We start from the raw sequence: 20506 nt of genomic DNA, 5'->3' as shown, positions 1-20506 counted from the left end.
GAGCATTCAAATATATACATACTAATATAGTAATTATAACAGCCATAGATTTGTTAGTTATAGCGTTTCTATGAGACATGAAATGTTAGATACCTACAGCATACTAATTACAAAATAAACTACTTAATAAATATTGTATCAACTGTTGGGTTAGATATTAAAAGAGGTTTTAATAGGGCAGCTGTTTTTCAACCTGTACATTGCGTCTCACGGCTATGCCACACGGATGGAAAGTACCTTAGATACCGTGGATAGAAAATTTTGCCGCGTTACAAAATTAAAATTAAATGTTAAATTTTATGGTCTTCCTTTAATTTAAATTGCTGAGTTATTTAGAAACAATCCTTATGATTGAAGATTTCGACCAGTATAGTTACAGGTGTTTTTTTTTTCACATTTGGCGGGTTCGATTCCCGGCTCGGACAGGCGATTATTTAAAAATCTTTGAATGCAGTTCGAATTATTTTTAAAGTTTTCTTTCAGTTAAATTTTCTGTCAGTGTATTATTTTACGGTTTTTTTTTATTTTTATACGGTATTTAATGTACTTTTATACCGTATGGCATAGCTGTGGGATGCCTTGTATACCACTCTGTCAAGAAAGTACCGGGAAAAGATCAGTAATACACAAAATGTCTATTATTCATCCAAATTTATTTTATCACCTTCAAAGTATGATCCTTTAGAAACGATACACTTGCGCCAACGAATAATCCATTCATCAAAACATTTTTTAATCGCTGCTTCCGGAATTGAGTTCAGTTCTCGCCGCGAATTCTCCTTTATGTCTTCTATCGATTGAAAATGGGTGCCACGAAGTGGTAATTTGAGTTTAGGAAAAAGAAAAAGTCAGCAGGAGCCATATCTGGTGAATATGGTGGTTGTTGGATGGTATTTGTTGAGTGTTTGGTCAAAAATTCGTTCACAATGATAGCCTTGTGCGAAGGCGCATTGTCGTGGTGCAAAATCCAAGAATTTTCTGTCCACAAATCTGGCCTTTTTCGTCGAATTTGCTCTCTTAAACGCCGCATAACGCTCAAATAATATTCTTTATTTACCGTTAGACCTTCCGGTAAGAATTCAGAGTGCACAACACCGCGATAGTCAAAGAAAACAGTCAACATGACTTTGACTTTTGATCGACTTTGGCGTGGTTTTTTCGGTTTCGGTTCAGTTGGAAGGCGCCACTCCGAAGCTTGTTGACTAGTTTGCATGTCAAACTCGTAAACCCACGTCTCGTCACCGGTAACAATGCGTTTCATGAATGTTGGGTCCGAACTGACTCGTTCTAGCATGTCCTCAGCGACTTTCATGCGATTGAGTTTTTGGAGAAAATTCAGATCTTTTGGGACTAGCCGAGCAGCAACATGTTTCATACCCAAATGATTAGTTAAAATGGTACGGATCGACTCGTGAGATACAGAAAGTTCGGCGGCTATCTCTCTCAGAGTTGAATGGGGATTTTCAGTCACTATTTCTTCACTTTTGCGATGTTAACTTCAGTTGCAGACGTTGACGGCCTACCAGAGCGAGGCAAATCTTCCATCACATCTCGACCGCTTCTTAACGCTTTGAACCACTCATAAGCACGAGTTTTTGATAAAGTCGAGTCACCGTAAGCCTTCTGTAACATTTTCAGTGACTCTGAACACGAAATTCCATTGGCGATGCAAAATTTAAGACAAACTCTTTGTTCGATATTTTTGTCCATTATGAAATTCGCAATACACACTATATATGATATTACTAAAACCAGCACTGTATTTAATATAAATAACACATACAACTCAAACTCCGCGCCAAAATGGAAAACAGTTGTGCCAATCTAACAACTACAAAAAAACAAAAATTTAAATTTGGAACCATAAACAAATCATCCATTCCCGATACTTTTTTGACTGAATGTATACATATAAATATTGCTCTCCAGCAGACGTCATTATAATCAACAAATAAAATATTTATTATTTTTTAAAACATGCAACACATGAAACACCAACAATAAATTGAACCTTAATGAATTATAATATGTTATGTAGTTACAAAATCAGTCAGGTACCTAATAACATTTTTTGTCTTCTAGGAAAACACCTATTTTTGTATGTCAATAAAAATCTTCTTTCTAATTCATCACCTACACTTTGTCAAATACGATATACCTACTGAGTCTTGGTGGTGTTTTGTTCATGTAAATACTGAGAAAGTAAAGACTAAGCGTTAAGGCACTAGTGCCTAGTAATTATGCCTAAAAAGTATACAAGAAAAACGATAAATACATATGAAAAATTGTGATTAGTGGTAACTCACGACATTGTAATAGATCATTGGTCATTTCTGTACTTTATTGTAGTTATTACATACAAGCTCGATAAATATAACATACCTCAAATTAAAAATTGTTTTATTTTTATTTATGAGGAACCTCATGTACAATCCATGTATACAGGAGATGTCTATAGAAATACGCTTTTCCTAAATACAGTTAAAATATAGTAAACTCAAAAGTAGAAAGTTTCTATTAAAAAAATACTTATTACGAGTAGGTATGGGTATACAAATCAAAACTAAAGAAAGCGACATCTGTGACGCATATGGAGAAGCTCTACATCCAATTGTATTCAAACGTACAGCGCCATCTATCGCACGGGGCCAATATAAACAACGCCATCTTTCCATAGTTTCGTAAACTAAAAGAGCATTCGGTAAGAAACCAAAGTGCATAAAACCAGGGAACCATGATGCATCACGCTTATAAACGTGTAAAATTTTTAGGAACTTTGCCAAGGAAAAGGAAATTCAGAAATAAATTGTTCATTAATTTATTTATAGTATGCAACATACATTTTATACATTACAAAAGTGTTCAGCCTTGTGATGGGAGAAGCCGAAGCAGTATGCAGTGATTTTTGTAAATAAATAAAAAAATGGAGTTTTTAGGCGAGTGGTAGTTGTACATGGAATATTATGAGAGTAGTTTTACTTAAACTTTAAGATTTCAGAATTTTTCCTCCTCAAGACCATGTTTAAAGAACATCAAGATAGGTGTGGACACTCCATCAATATCTCTGTATTCCAGCATGGCCACCATGCCATCACAGTCCATAGACTCGCCAGTGAAAAACTGAAGGTCCTTAAACCTGCTAAGGTATTCCTTCATCACCTTGTTCATGTTGGTCTTGAAAATGTCTACTTGATCAGGAGACTTCTCTTCCAATCGTTGTAAAATTCTGAAAAAGAAAAAACTGTCTTAACACACATTCAAACATATTTTTTACATCTCAGAGTTACAATATAGGATTCATAGTAATGTCAGCTCTATTTCATGAACAAACATTATGAAAATGAATGTTTTTTCATTAAAGCTATTTGATTTTGCACCATTAAGCTCCACAGGATGAAATTTAGTGGTTCAGACTGTGGTGATAGATGATGCTATATAGCAAAGTAAACGGCATATGAAATAATAAATGAAGGTTGAGACCATAATCTTGAAAAGGCAGTATCGAGATATAATAATTAAACACTATCGATGAAACCTAATACTACCTTACTTCTCTTTAACAATGGGTCTACAGCGTAACTATGTTCAAAGTTATACCATAAATATTGGAATAATAAAGTTGAATTCTTAGTTCTTTTACATTACTACATTTCAATTAAGATCACAAGATAATTCACAATAAATGTGATCTTGAACTTAACACTCGATAAGGTCAACTTGACCTCACTTAGGTCAGATAAGGAAAAGCCGACATAATGCTTTCAGGCTAAAGACAGTAGCACTTCTCAACAGCACTATTCTTCCACTTTTTACACAAAAGTCATGTACAAAAAAAATTGATAGCCTCTGTGGTTGAGTCAATTGCAGACTGGATTGTCGCCATCTGTAAGATCCCGGGTTTGATTCCCTGCTGGGTTGGTGTAGAAAACCAACTTTTGTATATTGTCTCGAGTCTGGATGTGTGTGGTACCATCGTTGTTTCAGATTTCCATAACACAAGTGCTTTAACTAAATAACGGGGTCAGAGCAATGTATGTAATGTGGCCTAATTTCTATTTATTTATAAAGGCATAAACAAAGAACATAATATAATATACTATCTTAATACAAAAGAGTACATCTTTTTCATCTATTCCCCATGAATATCCAATTAATGGTTTATACTTTAACCCTAACCACAGAGAATTGCACATGATTTTTAATCATCTGATTCACTACACTTCTCTGATTCAACATCAACCAACCAATACCGAATGAGTCAGCATGGATTATAAACTTAATTATACATATATACAATGTACTCACTTCTTCATGTAGTCTTTTAGATATAATGTGTAGGATTTCTTGTCTCCAAATGCGTAAGTCTCACATAGCCTGTGATTTAACACTACGTCAACACCGCGCTCGACAGCCGAGTCAGTGCCTTCATCAGCTTCCTCCGCAGAGGGATTAAAACCCTCGATTTTGATGTCATCCTGCTGTCTGGTAACCAATTTACCGGTAACTTCGTACACGACATCATCCACCAATTTCATTTTATACGTGTCCGAGAACATCTCGTCACCTGAAAATATCACAAACCACTCTCAGTACAAGTAACTTCATTATGTACCCATCCCTGACCATCTGGATTGTCGATGTGGCACATAAACCCATGAAATCGAAAACGATATGATGAGCAGTCTCTTCAAAATGAAATGTCAAAATCACTGATATCAAAAAATGTCATTAAGTCACACAACACGGTAAATATTCACATAAAATATAATTTTGTAACACAATAAACATATTTACCAGTAATAATATCTTTATAGATCCTCATTTTGTTGGATTAGAGGCGATTAAAATAATAAAAACCGAAACTACGGCTTCAAGCCCCAAGAACTAAACCGGAAAGGGCTGTCAAAACGTAAAACGCAATGTTGCAAACTGTACTCTTCATCGAAACATCACAAAATTCATTTTCATTTTACATTTTCGTCTATTTTTTTGAAATAAATGCCATTCGCAAGATTCAAATGACGTATTCAATTTTAAAAATATATTATACATTTCCATGAAAATTATCTTACAAATCACTACATTATAAAAATGATATAATAATAACTAAACGCTCTACATAGTTCTCTTTATACGGAAGTAGGTGGCGCATAATTGTATCTGTTCTTGAACATGGAAGTGTTTCTCTACAATTCCACTGTTTGTAGATTATGTGGTGAAGAAAATGATAGTGGAACTTTATTATATTCTCCTGAAGAAAATACTCAAAATTTAAGTGAGATAATCAACACGTATTTGCCTATCAAGGTGATTTTAATTTGTGGTTGTATTGACTTCAATTTATATTTCAAGATGGCTGACTTTTCGCACAGTTATAACATTTCATTCCCTAATTGCTATAATTTTCGCCGATGTATCAGGGCACTGCGTCTATAAAATACAATTATAATTTCTGGGTTTTTAAATATTAGTATATTAATGTCATAACCTAAATTTAGATTCATCATTCCCATAACGCTAATAATACGTACTTTGGTGAGAGGATCTGGATATTTTTATCTCAATCTGGCGCCACAATTTGACAGTAATCGCCCTTTACTTGCGGTGCTGAAAAAATTGCACTATAAAAGTCAAAGATCTACAACGAGTAGGTATGTATTTCATAGGACAGCGTTATATAGAGCACTCGAATCTTCTTTGGAATTGGTATCTCGTTTAAGAGCATGAAGTAGTCTAATTCCTTCACATTCTACAAATTATGCTCTTTCAGGTATCAGATGATGGTCAGCTGCCACGCACTATTTGTCCTGGCTGTACCATTCAACTGGAGGCCACAGTAGAGTTTCTGAACCTCATCATCAATGGGCAGGTAACAAAAAATTACATTTAGTTACTCTAGGATGTACATTTCGCTTACATAAATATAATTGGACATAGTTATGCAAACTACAACCAACCCACAAAATGTCGCTTTCGAGATAATTAGATTTTTGTAAAAACAATGTGAAGTAATAAATAGGTAAGTTATTTGAGACAAACAACGTGAGTTATGTGTAGTATTGAGAATGATATAGGGAAACTAGTATGTAGCAGTAAATAGAAAACATTATGTATCTTTTTATTTAGTTAATGAGAACCATGTTCTATGTAGTTTTCGTAATGAAACGCTAAAGATCTACAGTACTTCAGTACATGTGACATAGATTCATTTAGCATATTTAAAAAAATACATTGTATGAAGTTAAGCAGCATGGTTCTTTTTAGCTATTAAAAAGTTAGTTATTTAGGGTTGGTACCCTGAAGGACTTTTATTTTCTCCGTTTTGGCTTGATATATTGCCAGGATATTTTGTGAGCGAGTAAAGGACACGTCTGGTGTTCTACCTAAATACATAAATCAATTTCACTCGAGGTGTTGGTTGGTTCTTGTTTGCATAACTATGTCCAATTACATGTTAATATTTAAATTGTTGTAAATTATAGAAAAAGAGAACGAGTTGGTATATTCAAAAGCCTTAGCCCAGTTAATTAAAAACATTCAACAGTTACCAGAGAGAAACATTTGGTTCAAAATTTATCTTGTTATTTCCAGAAAATCATTCGAGAGCTCTATCAGCGGGAAAAAGAGTACAAGAAAACAGTTTTTAAAGCACAGGAGGGCCAAGAAGATGTTAATGCTGACCACATTGTTTATGATAGTATGTATAACACCTACTCTCAATCTAGAGGTGTGTCAGTCAAATACCAAATTCAGAATACATCTCACAGGTCTTTATGTAAAGTAGACAAAGAATGCACACACTAAGGGAACCCTGTATCGCAGGTGCTATGGACACACCCACATAGACAACCACAAATTACACCCAACCTCACAAGAGAAATAAATATAGGCCAAACAAATATTTCTCCTGGCCTGGGAATCGTTCCCAGGACCTCTGCAGTAGCAGTCCAGCATGGTACCTGTTCGGCCAGGCACAGTGGCAGTTAAATGTTTGGTCATGACGTCAGTGTGCCCATGATCATGATTTTGCAATGAGCGTAGGATCACCTGGATTAGCATACATAAAATTTTAATATTATTCCATTTTATTTGTAAAAAGTGAAATGTACAAAATGCAAACATACCTTTTTTTTTTTTTTTTTTTTTTTTTTATTGTGACTCGGCAAAATGACTGCACCGCGCCTGATGGAAAGTGCGAATACAGTCCAGAGATGAGAGTAACGGATGGAAAACACAAATATCTTCACTCCGTCACTATCATTTTGCCGGTCTGGCCAAATGCTTCTTCACACTACGTTTGAAGGACCCGATGTTATAGAGGGGAGGGAATACATGCGCCGGGAGTTGGTTCCACAATTTGATGGTTCACCTTTTTATTTTTTAGCAAATTTATTCAATAAAAACAGATATTAAAGATTATATTAAAGATCTTAAAGGTCAGCACTAGGCTTGGTTCATAGAGAAACTGGGATTTACAAGAGAATTTGTCTTACTTAAAAAAAACTCCAGCTGTCTATAGTGTCTGGCAAAAGAGTTCCCATAATACTGGCATTATTACCATGCTGGATGGCAATGGATACTGGCTGAACCAACTACAACCTAGAATGGTGATAACAATCTAAAAACACTATTAATCAGTTTCAGTGAACAGTAATGATGGCATCTACCATGAAGAGCATCCTATTTCCTTGCAAGTGTCTGGGCTGGAAAGGCCCAAGCGCAAACGTGGCCGCCCACCCAAGAAGCCGAAGTCTCCAGAGGAGATTGCAAAGGAAACTGCGGCCAGGGAATCGGAACTGGCTGCTAAAGAACAGGAAAATAAGGAAGAGGTACCTGGGAAGAGAAGGAGAAAAACTCCAAACAGATTCAAAGAAGCTGTGCAGGTAATTTTTCTATTATGGTTGTTCGGCTGACTTTGGTACTCCAAGCAACAGAGGTGTATATCACTATGGGCCTCACAATTACCTTATATAACCTGAGATTATTCATCTTTGGTATTAGATGCCAACACAGTCCTACCATAAGAATATATCCCTAGATATTTGACTTCTGCGGAAAAACCCACAGCCCTGCCACCAAGGATCAGTTCCACTAACTTGTCTAGTTTCCGTCTCCTAATGAAGGGGACAATTATTGTCTTTTCTGCATTAATAAATGATAATTCGTTATATTGACACCATGCGGAAATGGTGTCAAATGCTCCTTGCATAAGTGATGATATAGTACTTTAACAGTGCCCTCGGAACTGTGATCACTAGGTCATCTTCATATCCCTGAGCATCAATATTCAGTTCGGCCAAACCTATACGGGATCTGACCCACAACAAGAGTCCACAGGAGAAGAGAAATGGAGGCCACAAGCCAGTCCCCATGTTATTGTATATTATTGTAATAATCAACACCTGAACAAGAGCATTAACCTTGACAAAAATGTAATAACTGCCATCTGTTGGCCTTTCAGAATATTATTACAATAGCATCGTGGGTTTACTTGGTACCATCTAGTGATCAACGGTAAGAATCAAAAGCGATCGAATAAGTGGAGTTACGAGTGCTACACTTCTTTATATGAAGTTGGCTATCTGTACTATAGTCCATTTGTTTAGGTACTTAACTAAACGTAAACAATCTTGATACATCTTTTTATTGAAACATAAGCTTTACAAATCAATAGGTATAAAAATAGGCATGCAATTTCATATGAAGCTAAGTATTTGTATTTTGTATTTGAAGGTAAGGGAAAATCATTTTATAAATGTATATTTCATTAAATAGACATCTCAAGATTGTTTACATTTAGTTAAGTACCTAAACAGATGGACTATAGTATAGTATTGTCTACTGAGTACAACACAAGTCTTTATGAAACTAGACTTCCCCTCTCTCTGTGTCTAAAATTATATTTTGCTACATGTAGGCATTGACGCGTCAAACAGGCGGGGCTTGGGCTACTAGTTTTATTATACTATGTTTACATGTTAGTTTTTCTCGAGTATTTGTCTGATTCGTGATTATCGTTGTTTATTTCAGGGCAAAGAATTGGAAAGGATATTCAAAGAGGAAGGCGTGACCGATGGAGACGACAGCGAGAACGAAACGAAGCCAGAAACCGACGTTGAGACGAAGCTAATGGTGCCCAAGGAGCCCGAGATTATAGGTCATATGGAGACTTCGGGAGAGCTTGTCGTTGTTGTCAAGGGAAAGGGACGAGGAAGACCGAAAGGTTGGTCTCCACTATTAAAGAACAGTTATTAATTATTTTTCCTTAGCAGGTGTGAAGGACTATGGTGCAATACTGAAGACATTGCTATTTATTTATTTTTTATGGTTGGTCTGTACAATACGTCTAGGGGAAGTCTTCTTTTCTCATTTACTGAATCAGCGTGGCTAGCTATTGGATTATTTCCGTTATTGCAATTGACATCCAATGCCTATTTTCTTAATTATTTTACCCCTACTCCAATATGGTTTCCGGTTCACAAAACATTTGAGCCACACGTCGTCGTTATCGCAAAACGTACGCGCTTGTCTACCGACTTGCACTGGCGGCGAGGGATGCGCGCCGACAAGTTTTTCCTAGCGGTGGTACTATGAGATCTAATCTCGAACGTAACTCACGCATACACATCATCTTAGCCGGCATTACTCCTGTACTACAGTGTACTTCTGTACGATATTCAAACAAGTAACTCTGCGACGTATGACTTAATCGACTCGTACATTTTGATTCTTGTTCTATAATCGATTTAATAATTTTTTTACAATTTCGTACTGCACATTCTGCTAAACCATTGCGTATTGGGTGGTATATAGGGGAAGTTACATAATTAATACCACTCTTTTGACAAAATTGTATGAATTCATGAGAAGCAATCTTAGCATCATTATCTGACACTATGGTTTCTGGTAACCCGAATCTCCAAAACAGCAACATTAATTCAGTTCTTAATTGTTTAGTTGTACCGCCTGTCTTGTCTATACATTCCGCCCACTTACTGAACGCGTCTACCACAACCAAATACGTTCTTTGAGCTACCATCACGTAGTCGATGTGAATACGATGTCACGGTCCGGGCAGCCGGCTCCAGCTGGCGGGTGCGGCCCGCACCGCGCTGCATACAGTGCAGGCGCCGATCAGCTGTTCAATGTCCCAGTCTATAACAGGCCACCACATGCGTGTTCGAGCATTGCTTTTAGTTTTAACTATGCCTAGATGAGAGTTATGCAACTCTTGCAATAATCTACTTCTTAATAATTTAGGTAATATAGGTTAATTATAACACGATGACCTCTCATTGCACATCCCTTTTCTATTTCTAAATCATTCCTATAACGAAAATACTAACCGATGTTAGTACATTGAACCCTGCGCGGCCAATCTAGTTGAACATATTTTGATACCGTTGCTAAAGTTTTATCTGTCACCGTTTCGTTCTGGATGTCCCTGTAGGTTAACGGGGACAGATTCCCGAGTTGCAGCGCGTTAACAGTTAGTAAGTTGCATTGTTTTTGTGACGACGACGCAGCCGTAATGTTACCCACCGGCATCACCGGACACGCGCGTGAGAAGTAATCGGCAACTAGCTTCTCGCTGCCCGAAATGCACTGGATGACGTAGTTATACGCGGAAAGACATGTGGCGTACCTCACTAATCGGGTCATTACCGAAATACCATTCTTTTCCCCAAAAATTGCTAATAACGGTTTGTGATCTGTTTTCAATATAAATGGCTCCGAGCGGTCATACAAGTATTGATGGAATCGTCTTATACCAAACACTATCGCTGTCGCTTCCTTATGTAGCTGACTTTAGCTTCGCTCGCTGGCAATCAGCGCAAGCGAGCCATAAGCGAGTGGGCGCTCAACTCCATCTGCGTCCACCTGCGAGAGCACGGGGCCGAGCCCGGCCGGGCGCTGGGCTCAAAATGTGCCTGCACGCGTTCGGACGCTATCTCTCGCTTCATCTGCTCAAAAGCGCCTCGTGTCGCGTGGTCCACTCCCACTCCGCATCTGGGCGTAATAATTCGTGGAGTGGACATAGTATACTCGACGCTACGAAATTTCGGTAATAATTCACCAACCCTAGGAAACTCTTAAGTTCCTTTATATTGTTAGGCCGAGGCGCCTTTATTATAGCGTCTACCTTTTTAGGGCACTTGTACAAGCCTTTCTTATCAATAATATGACCTAAAGACGTAACGCTGTCTTGGAAAAACGTATTTATTCTTTTGAAGTCGCATTCCGGCCTGGAACACCGCGAGTGCATTCGCGAGCCCAAAGTCTAGGCGTGTGTACATAAATATACCTTTTGTAGTATTGATTGTAGTCAGCTTTTCAGCTTCTTTTGTAAGAAGCAATTGGTTATAGGCTTGACTGCAGTCTAATTTCGAATAATGCTTCCCGCCACTAAATTTTTAACTGCCTCCGTGGTCGAACGGTTATCATGCCGGACTGCCACGCAGCGGTCCCAGGTTCGATTCCCGGGCCGGGAGAAATGTTTGTATGGCCTACATTTATTTCTCTCGTGAGTTTGGGTGTAATTTGTGGTTGTCTATGTGTGTGTCCATGGCACTCGCGACACAGGGTTTCCCTAGTGCGAGGTTATGTTGAGTGTGTGCGTTATTTATTTATTTGATTTTCCGATTTAAATTTATTTGAAATTTGAACATTTGCGCCTTTCTGAACGACGTAGAACGTTAATTGTTTTATCATGTTACGATAAGTTACATTTGCCGCAAATCTACCTTTAACCTAACACCTAACACTGCTTTCTTCTTTGCCTCTGTGTCGATTGAGTTTAACCCTAAAACCTGCTTGAACCGTCTGGCAAATATTTGCTAATCTTGAGTATTAGGGTCCAAATTGGAAACACTGCCTAAAAATCCGTCATTTTTGTTATTATTTTTTTTATTGCGTGAGTATGATACAGCCTCGATCGCCACTGATACGTATGGGCGTAGCAATGAAACAAGCGAATGCGACGGAAGCTAGTTTATTACTGACTGACTTAGGTGACACGCATACACATCAGTGGTACGGGTGCGGTGGCGTTAGTCGTTAATTTCTAGATGATGAAAAGTATGAGTAGAGCGTGTAAGAGCCGTTGTGCGCAGGGCGCATGCGGCCCACGCGCTCTTTGTGCGCCATCTGCGGCGCGGAGTTCTCGTGCGTGGGCCGCTACATGTCGCACGTGGCGCAGCACGGGCCCGTGCTGTACCGCTGCGCCTGCGCCGCCACCTTCGCCACGCGCGTGGCCTTCACGCAGCACCAGCTGGACTCCGCGCACCAGGGCCAGACCGTCATCGCCTGCGCCGCGCCCGTAGTGAGTCTCCTCTACTGCGCCTCTCTCGCCGCGTCAACGTTGGCCGAATGTCACGTGTCGCGCGTTCCAGGGCGCCCCGGCCGACACGGACGAAGCGCCCGAGCCCGCCGGGCGGGACCCGCTCCTGCTGCCGCCGGACCTCCCGGAGGTCCCGATGACGGCCCTGCCCGATCTCGGCGACAAGGCCAAGGACGACACCGCCGAATTCATCAAAAGCTTGGTTTCGGAGAAGGAGCCGGCGTCTAGTGAAGTCAGCTCCGGTCTTGAAGAGGAATCGAAGAATGACGGTAACATTATTTGTGGCCGCTTTTCAATAGTTTCAGTACCTTAACAGAAAAAAATAAAATATTTTTTTATGATTACCAAGTGACGGGATGACTGTGACGAGTGCCGCTCGGAGCTTTGAATCGCAAAGATCTGAGAGGCATTGCCTCTGCATATTCTTCTTCCCTAAGACATAAATTGACAGAATCCATGTGCCCGTACTTTCTCCATCACCTTTACCCTTCAAAACCGGAACGCAGTAATAACATTACTGCTTGGTTACAGAAATATGTTGATAGTACTTTAACTCTACTTTAAACTCTGCCACAAGGAGCTTTACTGCTACTAAGACAGTTTAAGAAAAATGTTAACCCAGAAAAAATTAAACAGTTTGTTGTGTTGATCTTTAAACATATCGTCGGTGTTTTGTAGCAAAGACGAAAGCACCATTTCGAAAAATATTTCAGAAGAGCATGTTTTACGTTTGCACGACTTTTTAAAAATATTTTCGTTCCCTTTTAAACTCAATTTTTAAAACTAAACTTGATTAAAACCAAAACTGGATTTTATATTGCAGTTTTTTTCTATCGCTTTCGCCTTTCTACTAAACACCGACGATATGAAGATTTCGCAGTTACGCACAATCAGAGATCAAAATTCTTTATTGAAATTGTACTTCGTTACGTAGAAACAGGAAAAAATAATAATTTTATTAATAATAGTTTGTAATAATTTCAGAGAAAGCAGAAGAGACAGTGGATGACAGTACAGAAGTAATCGACCCCAAGGGTAAAGTGAAACTGAAGTGTCCTCACTGTGATAAGATGTTCAGTAGTAAACAGAGCAAGTCTATGCATATCAAGGTAAATGCCATATTCATTCATACTCTGCCATGAGTCCAATGCGAGGACTTTTTTAATTATCTTTTCATCACACTTGCTCGTAAACAGTGTCAAAGCAATCAAAGTCGACCGTAATGCCCCAAATTCTACCCGCGGGCTTTTTCATTATATAATCGCTCAATGGGTTTTTTACGTCAAGATTATGCAAAAAGTTTTTATGCTCGAAATTGCGCATAAACTTCAACTTGAAATTTCAAATCCTGTTCGTTTACTAATGGACTAATAGATTACATTTATTAATGGACTTCAGAAATTGAAAAACTGAATTGGTTCCGAAATATATGGGATTCAACTCTTGGCAGTGAATGTCAGGATGACGATCGAGGTAGCCAATGATAAAAATATTCACACTGGAAGGGTAAAACGTCTAACGTGCATTCCGAAAATATTACATAAGAGCGATTTAAAGTATTTTTTTAATCATCTAATTCTGTTCACAAAACCGGAGTTAAAGTGTTATATACATACAAAAAAATACAGTCGAATTGAACCTCCTACTTTGTTTTGAAGTCGGTTAAAAATTTGCAATAAGTGCCGTCTACTTGATTTGTACGTTCTTACTAGAAATTAAAATAGCTTTGATAAATCGCAGCTCGTCAATGTAAAACAAATATTTACAAAAATAGTTGCTTGGTACTCGTCGCGACATCTGGTCCACCTGCCCCCGTAGCATAGTTATGCATAACAGTCGCGACGCGCGCGATAAAATTGAAATAAGCGCGCGCCATTGGCTATCTAAATTAGATCTGATTGACACAGCCAACAGCGCGCGCTTATCTCAATTTTATCGCGCGCGTCGCGACTATCATGCGTAGCCATACGCATGCTACGGGGACTTGTAATAAATACTGCTTGTAATAAATTAAGTGACAAAAGGTCACATATCCGTTTTAAATAGCAAAAGATAAAGCGCAAAATTATCTTTTAAAAACAGTTAAAATAAATTTATGTGTTCGACTTGTCGGAACTTACCCTAAGCATGCATAGCTGAATTATCATATCATTAAACAATTTCACTATCCTATAACTGGGTTGTGGTTTTTTATGATATCTCAAGAAATGATTTAGCCAGTTAGCCGCGTTGTAGTCAGTGGACGGCAGAATAGCTGCCTTCGCTGCCGTGTGCCGCGGCTAGCAGTGGCGCGTGCGAGCCGCAGCGTCGTTGAGCCTGCAGGGCGTGTTGCAGGCCGTGCACCAGGGCGAGAAGCCGTACGTGTGCGGCGAGTGCGGCGTGCGTTTCGCCTACCCGCGCTCGCTGGCGCTGCACGCGCTGTCGCACCGGCGCCAACGCGCGCCGCACGCGCGCCGCTTCGCCTGCGACCTCTGCGGAAAGGTGCCTCTCTCGCTGCCCTCCGTCCAATACTCAATACTCATTATACACTCCCGGACACGTCATTCGGGCCACCACGCATTTTCAGTATTAAGCCTAAGCTTAAACAATGTTTCATTGATCAAAAACTATTATGCAATTTTGAAACTAGTATACCAAAAGTTTTTTCTATAAGTCCTTGTTGGGAATTTTGATTTGCAAAAGCGGGGAAAACTTTTTCTTCGATAATAATAATTTTATATAAAAATTTTAATAAAAAAATAAAAATTTAATTAATTTTTGTATTCTACCCCTTTACGACTCGAATTATGTGTTCGGGAGTTTATTTATTGCATTCGTGTGGTACATGTCTTTAAAATTGAAATAACGCTGCACATATGGGCCCTTTATTAGGGATAACAATAAGAACAGAGGTAGGCCGAGGTTTCAATTATTAATTAGAATTGTTATTTATGAAATAATATAGGTCACTTGAAAGTTTGAATATAATTAGATTGCAATAGCATAACTTTATAGTATATAATTAGGATTTATTTATTATTCAGATTTATTATAATATTATTATTTTTATTTGTCATCAAAGTATTCATTTAATTTGTAGTAACATTTATTAATAAGATGTAATTTTAATTTGTTTTTAATTTCGTCCTCCGTCTCGATGTTCGAGTATCAGTACCACTTACGCCAGTCGCAACAGAGTTCTCGAATCTCCCCGCGCTTCTCTCGGCTAAAGAAAAAAGACCCCTGTCTTTTCAATTTTCTTCACAACACCCGAATTGAACCTTAATCTTTCGTATTGGAAACCGAACCGAAATGGCGTCACACCCGTACGATTACTCGAACTTCTCTATATAAGGTTACGAACGTTTTTCAGAACACAGTTATCAAATGAAAGTTACCGAACGTCCTATTGTTTACAAAGCGAGAATGTAATATGGAAATATCTTATTATTTTAAGTAAAGTTTGGATTTTTTCGACTTTATTAATTTATTTTAATGTATTCCTATATTTTAGGCCTTTAAAGTTGTGCCGTTAACACACGTTGCACTGCAGGATGTATGTAAATGCAAGTAGGACGATGCAAGGAGATAGAGAGATGCAAATTGCAATGCAAATGATTGGAGTATTATTAACTAATGTAAATAAAACGACCGTGTCCGAACGAGACAATAATAACACTCATTTATTGCAAAATATACATCGATCACCGTGGTGTTGTAGTAAGCATAAATTGAATACTTATATCGTGCGGGTTTACTTGTGCATATTAAAATAACAAATGTAAATAAAAAAAAATGTACGGTTTCACTCGTACAGAAGTCTTAAAAATGTATATAAAAGGATTAGATTAGATGGAACTTGTCAACTTATGTCTAAGGGGCACGGCGAAGTGGCAGTGCCCCGCAGACCTTTGCGGTTTAAGAATCTTAATGGCACTGCAACTACTATGAACAGGCATGTCGCTTACCATCAGGCGCATGACTTGCTCGTTCCATCACTTGATATCATTAAAAAAAACTCTTCAAGCTAATTGTAGGCATTGATGCGCCGAGCAGGTGGGAGTTGCCCTACTTCTCTTATTATACTATGTTAGAAATCTCGCTGTTATGAATTTGATCAGGTCCTTTACCTTTTAAAATGAAAGTTTCCTAAATGTATACCCAAATGTTCATTTTACCCTCTCTCTTACTCCAGGTGTTGAACCACCCGTCATCGGTGGTGTACCACAAGGAGGCGGAACACGCCGGCCAGCGCTACGTGTGCAATAAATGCGGCAAAAGCTTCAAACATAAGCAGCTGTTGCAGCGTCACCAGCTTGTGCACTCGCAGCTAAGGCCCTATTCCTGCAAGGTAAGTCATTTAAGAAATAATGAACATGCCTTTTCATTTTACTTGAAAAAAATAACTGCAAGTGCACCTTAAACTCATGAATTTACGTTTGAGACTTGATACACTCTCAACAGTTCAGTGCATCTACCATGAGATGACAGTGACAGTAATCGCTAGCGACTGCATAAAATTTGTATACAAAATATTGCTTCTTCTTTGTTCCGCTAGGGGCGCTGTATAATTAGCCATATAAAATTGTGAAGAAGCTGTCGCAGTGAACTCGTAGAGGTGCAGATGAATCTATAATGAATCTAACTATAATGGTATCCAAACTTCCAAAAGCCTGGGAAAACCACTCGAAATTGAAATCAACACCAAGTACGAGCATATAAAAGCCACTTGCATTGGCACCACACCCACCAGAGTAAATCTGACCCTGACAAGCCGGATTATCAGGGGACACAAATGTGGTGGGAAAGTCCAACCACCCGCAGCCGGTGGCCAGATTCCTGCCGGCTATGCAGCGTGTAACAAAAATCATCCGCATAAGGCCCATATTAATAAACTAGTTTGTAACTCTGAATCCTATTTGCATCTCGAGATCTCCTGTATTAATAGATTAAAATCATCGATATATTGGATGGTACTATAATAGAGGGCTGTAGCTCAGATGCATTGCGAGAGGTACTTTTAATAATATAAAAACCGGGATTAACTTAAACTTTGGTTTATTTTACCATTTTCATGTCTAGGGTTACGAAACAATGATCTTAATATCATATGTCAAGATCCTTCCTTATTTTCTTAGCGTTCCAAATACAAACTATAATCACTACCTATGTTCAGCCAGCAATCCTACTCAAAGAGTACAGCCTAGTCTACATCCCTCTTCCTCACAGCTGAAGGGGTGAATATCCCTAGCTGATGGTCTACCTATGATAGGCAACTTACATCTGCGATCAGCCTTTACTACAGGCTAGCCACACACTGCTCGGAAGTCACTAACTTACCAACAAGTAAACCACCGAGGAGGCTATGGCTTTGGTCTGCCAAAAACCTATCTAAAAGGACAGACCATGATCACATCCTAAACAAACAAATCAAAATATTTTCACTAGTTAGCTATCCTATCTAATTAGGGAACCTGACTAAACCCTAACACTTTATTTTAGCGACCCTAAACTGGCTGAACGATCCTAATAAAAATTCTAAACATCACTACAAGTTCCTAACTATCTCAGCCTAAGCTATCTCCAACGTGCATGCTGCCACAACGACGACACAGGCTTGAACATCCATCGGACGATCACTGGGTTACATCACTATTGATCTCCCAGCTGCCTTAGTCCTCATTTTGCAGCTATCACGTTCCATCAGCTTCACTTGCTATCTTTAACCAAACAAAAACCAACCCACGTATAACGTCAACAACATATTCTAACTACATGTCCTAAGACATACATATGGTATGAGGGTATACCACATGAAGAATTTCTAATAATTAAATAAATATATTTTCCCAGAATGCAGACAGTCCTTGATCAACTGGAGGGATGAGCAGGAACTATTCGCACATACAGGATAATATATCTATCAAATTAAAAAAATATATATAAGAAAAACAAAAGTAAATGTTATCTATTTGATGGTGTATCTTCTCCTCCCTTCCTTCCAAGTCTGCATGTACAGGAAAATATTAATTTTTCTCCAAATATTTCTCATAACGTCAGTGTGGTTCCACATGAAAAATAAATATAAAAAATTAATTAACCTAGTAGAAACAAACACATTAAATTCCCTCTTATAGAACTTTTTCATCCTATTCACATGGAGTAGATTCTGCCTACCCAACCTATTCCTATTCATACTTAATCTGCACATAATACAATTAATCCTACTCAACCAATTCACTACCCTAAGCTTCGCGTAACATACCTCTTAGATAAAGCAACTCTGTTTTTCTTGTCAAACATTCGCTTTTGCTTTAATTGTAAATCATCTACATATTCCTTACGAGAACTCATCGAAGCTGCTCGTTTTACGTAGTCACTTCGCAAATTCGCCACATTACTTACGCGAACACGATTAGAAATGTCGCTTTTCGAATTGTATTTTATATATATTTTCGGCAAATCATAATTATAATTATTTATATCTAAATCCCGTTTTTGACGCAATTGACACGTCTTATCACTCACGTCAACATTACTTATCATCTCTGGCAAAACCGAGAAGCTATCTAAACTTTTTGCTACGGTTTTCAAAGGAGACTTTTCTTTCTTTGGTCCAATATCTACCATGGACTTAGAAGAAGAAATTTTATTGTCAATTTCCACTTTTGACAACTCGAAACTATAGTTTTTCAAAATATCTTGGCCTATAATTAAATATTCTTTAAAATCGTCTACAACCAGCAACTTCGAAGGATAATCCTTCCCATTAATCATCAACGACACCTTGGTGGACGACCGCACATTTATTGGCGTTGCACCCACTATACGTAATGGAAAACTTGGACTATCATCGATACGCAACTGTAACTTCTCTACAAAACAACGAGAAATTATGGAAACTGAAGCATTAGTATCCACCAACGCCTCGCAACATACATCATTAATAAAAACAGATATAAAAGGTGCCCTATCTACACTAGAACTATCAATTGTAGACAAATTTTCTACATGTTCAGTTGCACTTTTCTGACAACTACGTTGAGGAGATCCCGGCGAAGATCCACTACTATGTGCTCGTGAATACCCTTGACATGGCGTATCCTGATGCACGACTGGTGCTTGTGGCACTAAATATTCCGACTTCTTAGACTCGGGTCTAATTATCGGTGCAGAGTCACCCTGTGTTTGCCAACAGTAAGAGTGCTCCAAGTGACAAACTACTGGCAATTCAATATCTTGTCTCACGTTATAGCTGTGATTAAATACATCATCTACTTGTGTAATTGTTTTTCTCAACTCCTCTTTAGATAAATACAAATTACTAGCCAGCATCCATTTAAAATTGGGTATCAAAGATTTCAAAAAATGCTTCACAAACTGAACATCTTGAATATTCGCTTTCATCGCTAACTCATCTAGACTATAAAAATAACTTATCAGCGATTCATTAGGCCCCTGTCGCCTATAATAAAATTCACGTGCGTAATCTATTTGTGAGGGAAATTCCTCTCTCAACTTCTGTGCAATCACATCATACGTCATGTATGAAGAAAAATACGTTTTGTACCATTGTAGAGCTGGCCCCTCCAAATACAATGCAAACACGTATTTCTTCTGCACATCAGACCAATTATTTAATATACTAATGGTCTCAAATTGGTTTAAAAACTCGTCAACGTCGTTGAATCCATTGAATCGCTGTACCGACATACCATACATATTTTCCCTTCGCACTTTTCACTGACACCAATTATAAAACAATATTAAATAAGTAAAAAATATAAATTACGACCTTCTGTTACGCTTTCCTGGTGGTTTTGTCGTAACAACATATAAACATTTTTCCACGATGGACTTTTCTTCATCGGAATCCTTTCTTCATTAGTAAGCTTGCGTCTAACTTTTGCAGGCTTGAATTACATTATATTTCTTCTTCCATTCGTAGATTTTTCAAAATAAAAATATAAAAAATTTTCACTTCGGGGTTCCCTTCATTGGAACTTTTCCATCATTCGCAACACAAGCTTTTGTGTTGTGTTGTGTTCTTCATCACCATCATATTGGGATTCGTGCGTCCACCATTTATAATAGAGTCCGCGCCTCCACCATTTATAATAGAGTCCGCGCCTCCACCATTTATAATAGAGGGCTGTAGCTCAGATGCATTGCGAGAGGTACTTTTAA

General features: G+C 38.3%; 2 protein-coding genes across 2 annotated transcripts in view; one reads left to right on the top strand and one right to left on the bottom strand.

Annotated features, from left to right (window-relative positions):
* Nucleotides 1-2833: 2833 nt before the first annotated feature.
* On the bottom strand, nucleotides 2834-4904 carry LOC113226157 (translationally-controlled tumor protein homolog). The gene is made up of 3 exons (XM_026458687.1): nucleotides 4795-4904; nucleotides 4306-4564; nucleotides 2834-3226 (listed from the first exon to the last, which is right to left on the bottom strand). Exons 1-3 carry the CDS (start codon nucleotides 4820-4822, stop codon nucleotides 2995-2997), a joined length of 519 nt encoding a protein of 172 aa, XP_026314472.1. The 5' UTR covers nucleotides 4823-4904; the 3' UTR covers nucleotides 2834-2994.
* Nucleotides 4905-5172: 268 nt separating this feature from the next.
* The window catches only part of LOC113226129 (zinc finger protein 236-like), a 24083-nt gene continuing 8749 nt past the window's right edge, over nucleotides 5173-20506 (top strand). The window contains exons 1-11 of the mRNA XM_026458658.1: nucleotides 5173-5307; nucleotides 5771-5869; nucleotides 6592-6697; nucleotides 7639-7883; nucleotides 9031-9223; nucleotides 12114-12322; nucleotides 12393-12609; nucleotides 13325-13449; nucleotides 14675-14821; nucleotides 16515-16670; nucleotides 19339-19437. Of these exons, the coding sequence (XP_026314443.1) occupies nucleotides 5173-5307; nucleotides 5771-5869; nucleotides 6592-6697; nucleotides 7639-7883; nucleotides 9031-9223; nucleotides 12114-12322; nucleotides 12393-12609; nucleotides 13325-13449; nucleotides 14675-14821; nucleotides 16515-16670; nucleotides 19339-19437 (1731 nt within the window). The remainder of the gene's footprint in view (nucleotides 5308-5770; nucleotides 5870-6591; nucleotides 6698-7638; nucleotides 7884-9030; nucleotides 9224-12113; nucleotides 12323-12392; nucleotides 12610-13324; nucleotides 13450-14674; nucleotides 14822-16514; nucleotides 16671-19338; nucleotides 19438-20506) is intronic.

This window comes from Hyposmocoma kahamanoa, unplaced genomic scaffold, assembly GCF_003589595.1.
Source record: "Hyposmocoma kahamanoa isolate Upper Pololo Valley unplaced genomic scaffold, ASM358959v1 182, whole genome shotgun sequence".
Lineage (NCBI taxonomy): Eukaryota > Metazoa > Arthropoda > Insecta > Lepidoptera > Cosmopterigidae > Hyposmocoma > Hyposmocoma kahamanoa.
Note: the sequence above shows the minus strand (reverse complement) of the source record. Positions and strands in the feature narration are given on the sequence as shown.

Bases quoted from the DNA above. Each gene is read 5' to 3' on its own strand.
- LOC113226157 (XM_026458687.1), bottom strand. From the start codon at position 4,822: ATGAGGATCTATAAAGATATTATTACTG. The intron at 4,565-4,794 runs GTAAATATGTTT...TGATATTTTCAG, and splicing joins CTATAAAGATATTATTACTG to GTGACGAGATGTTCTCGGAC. The intron at 3,227-4,305 runs GTGAGTACATTG...TTTCTTTTTCAG, and splicing joins CTAAAAGACTACATGAAGAA to AATTTTACAACGATTGGAAG.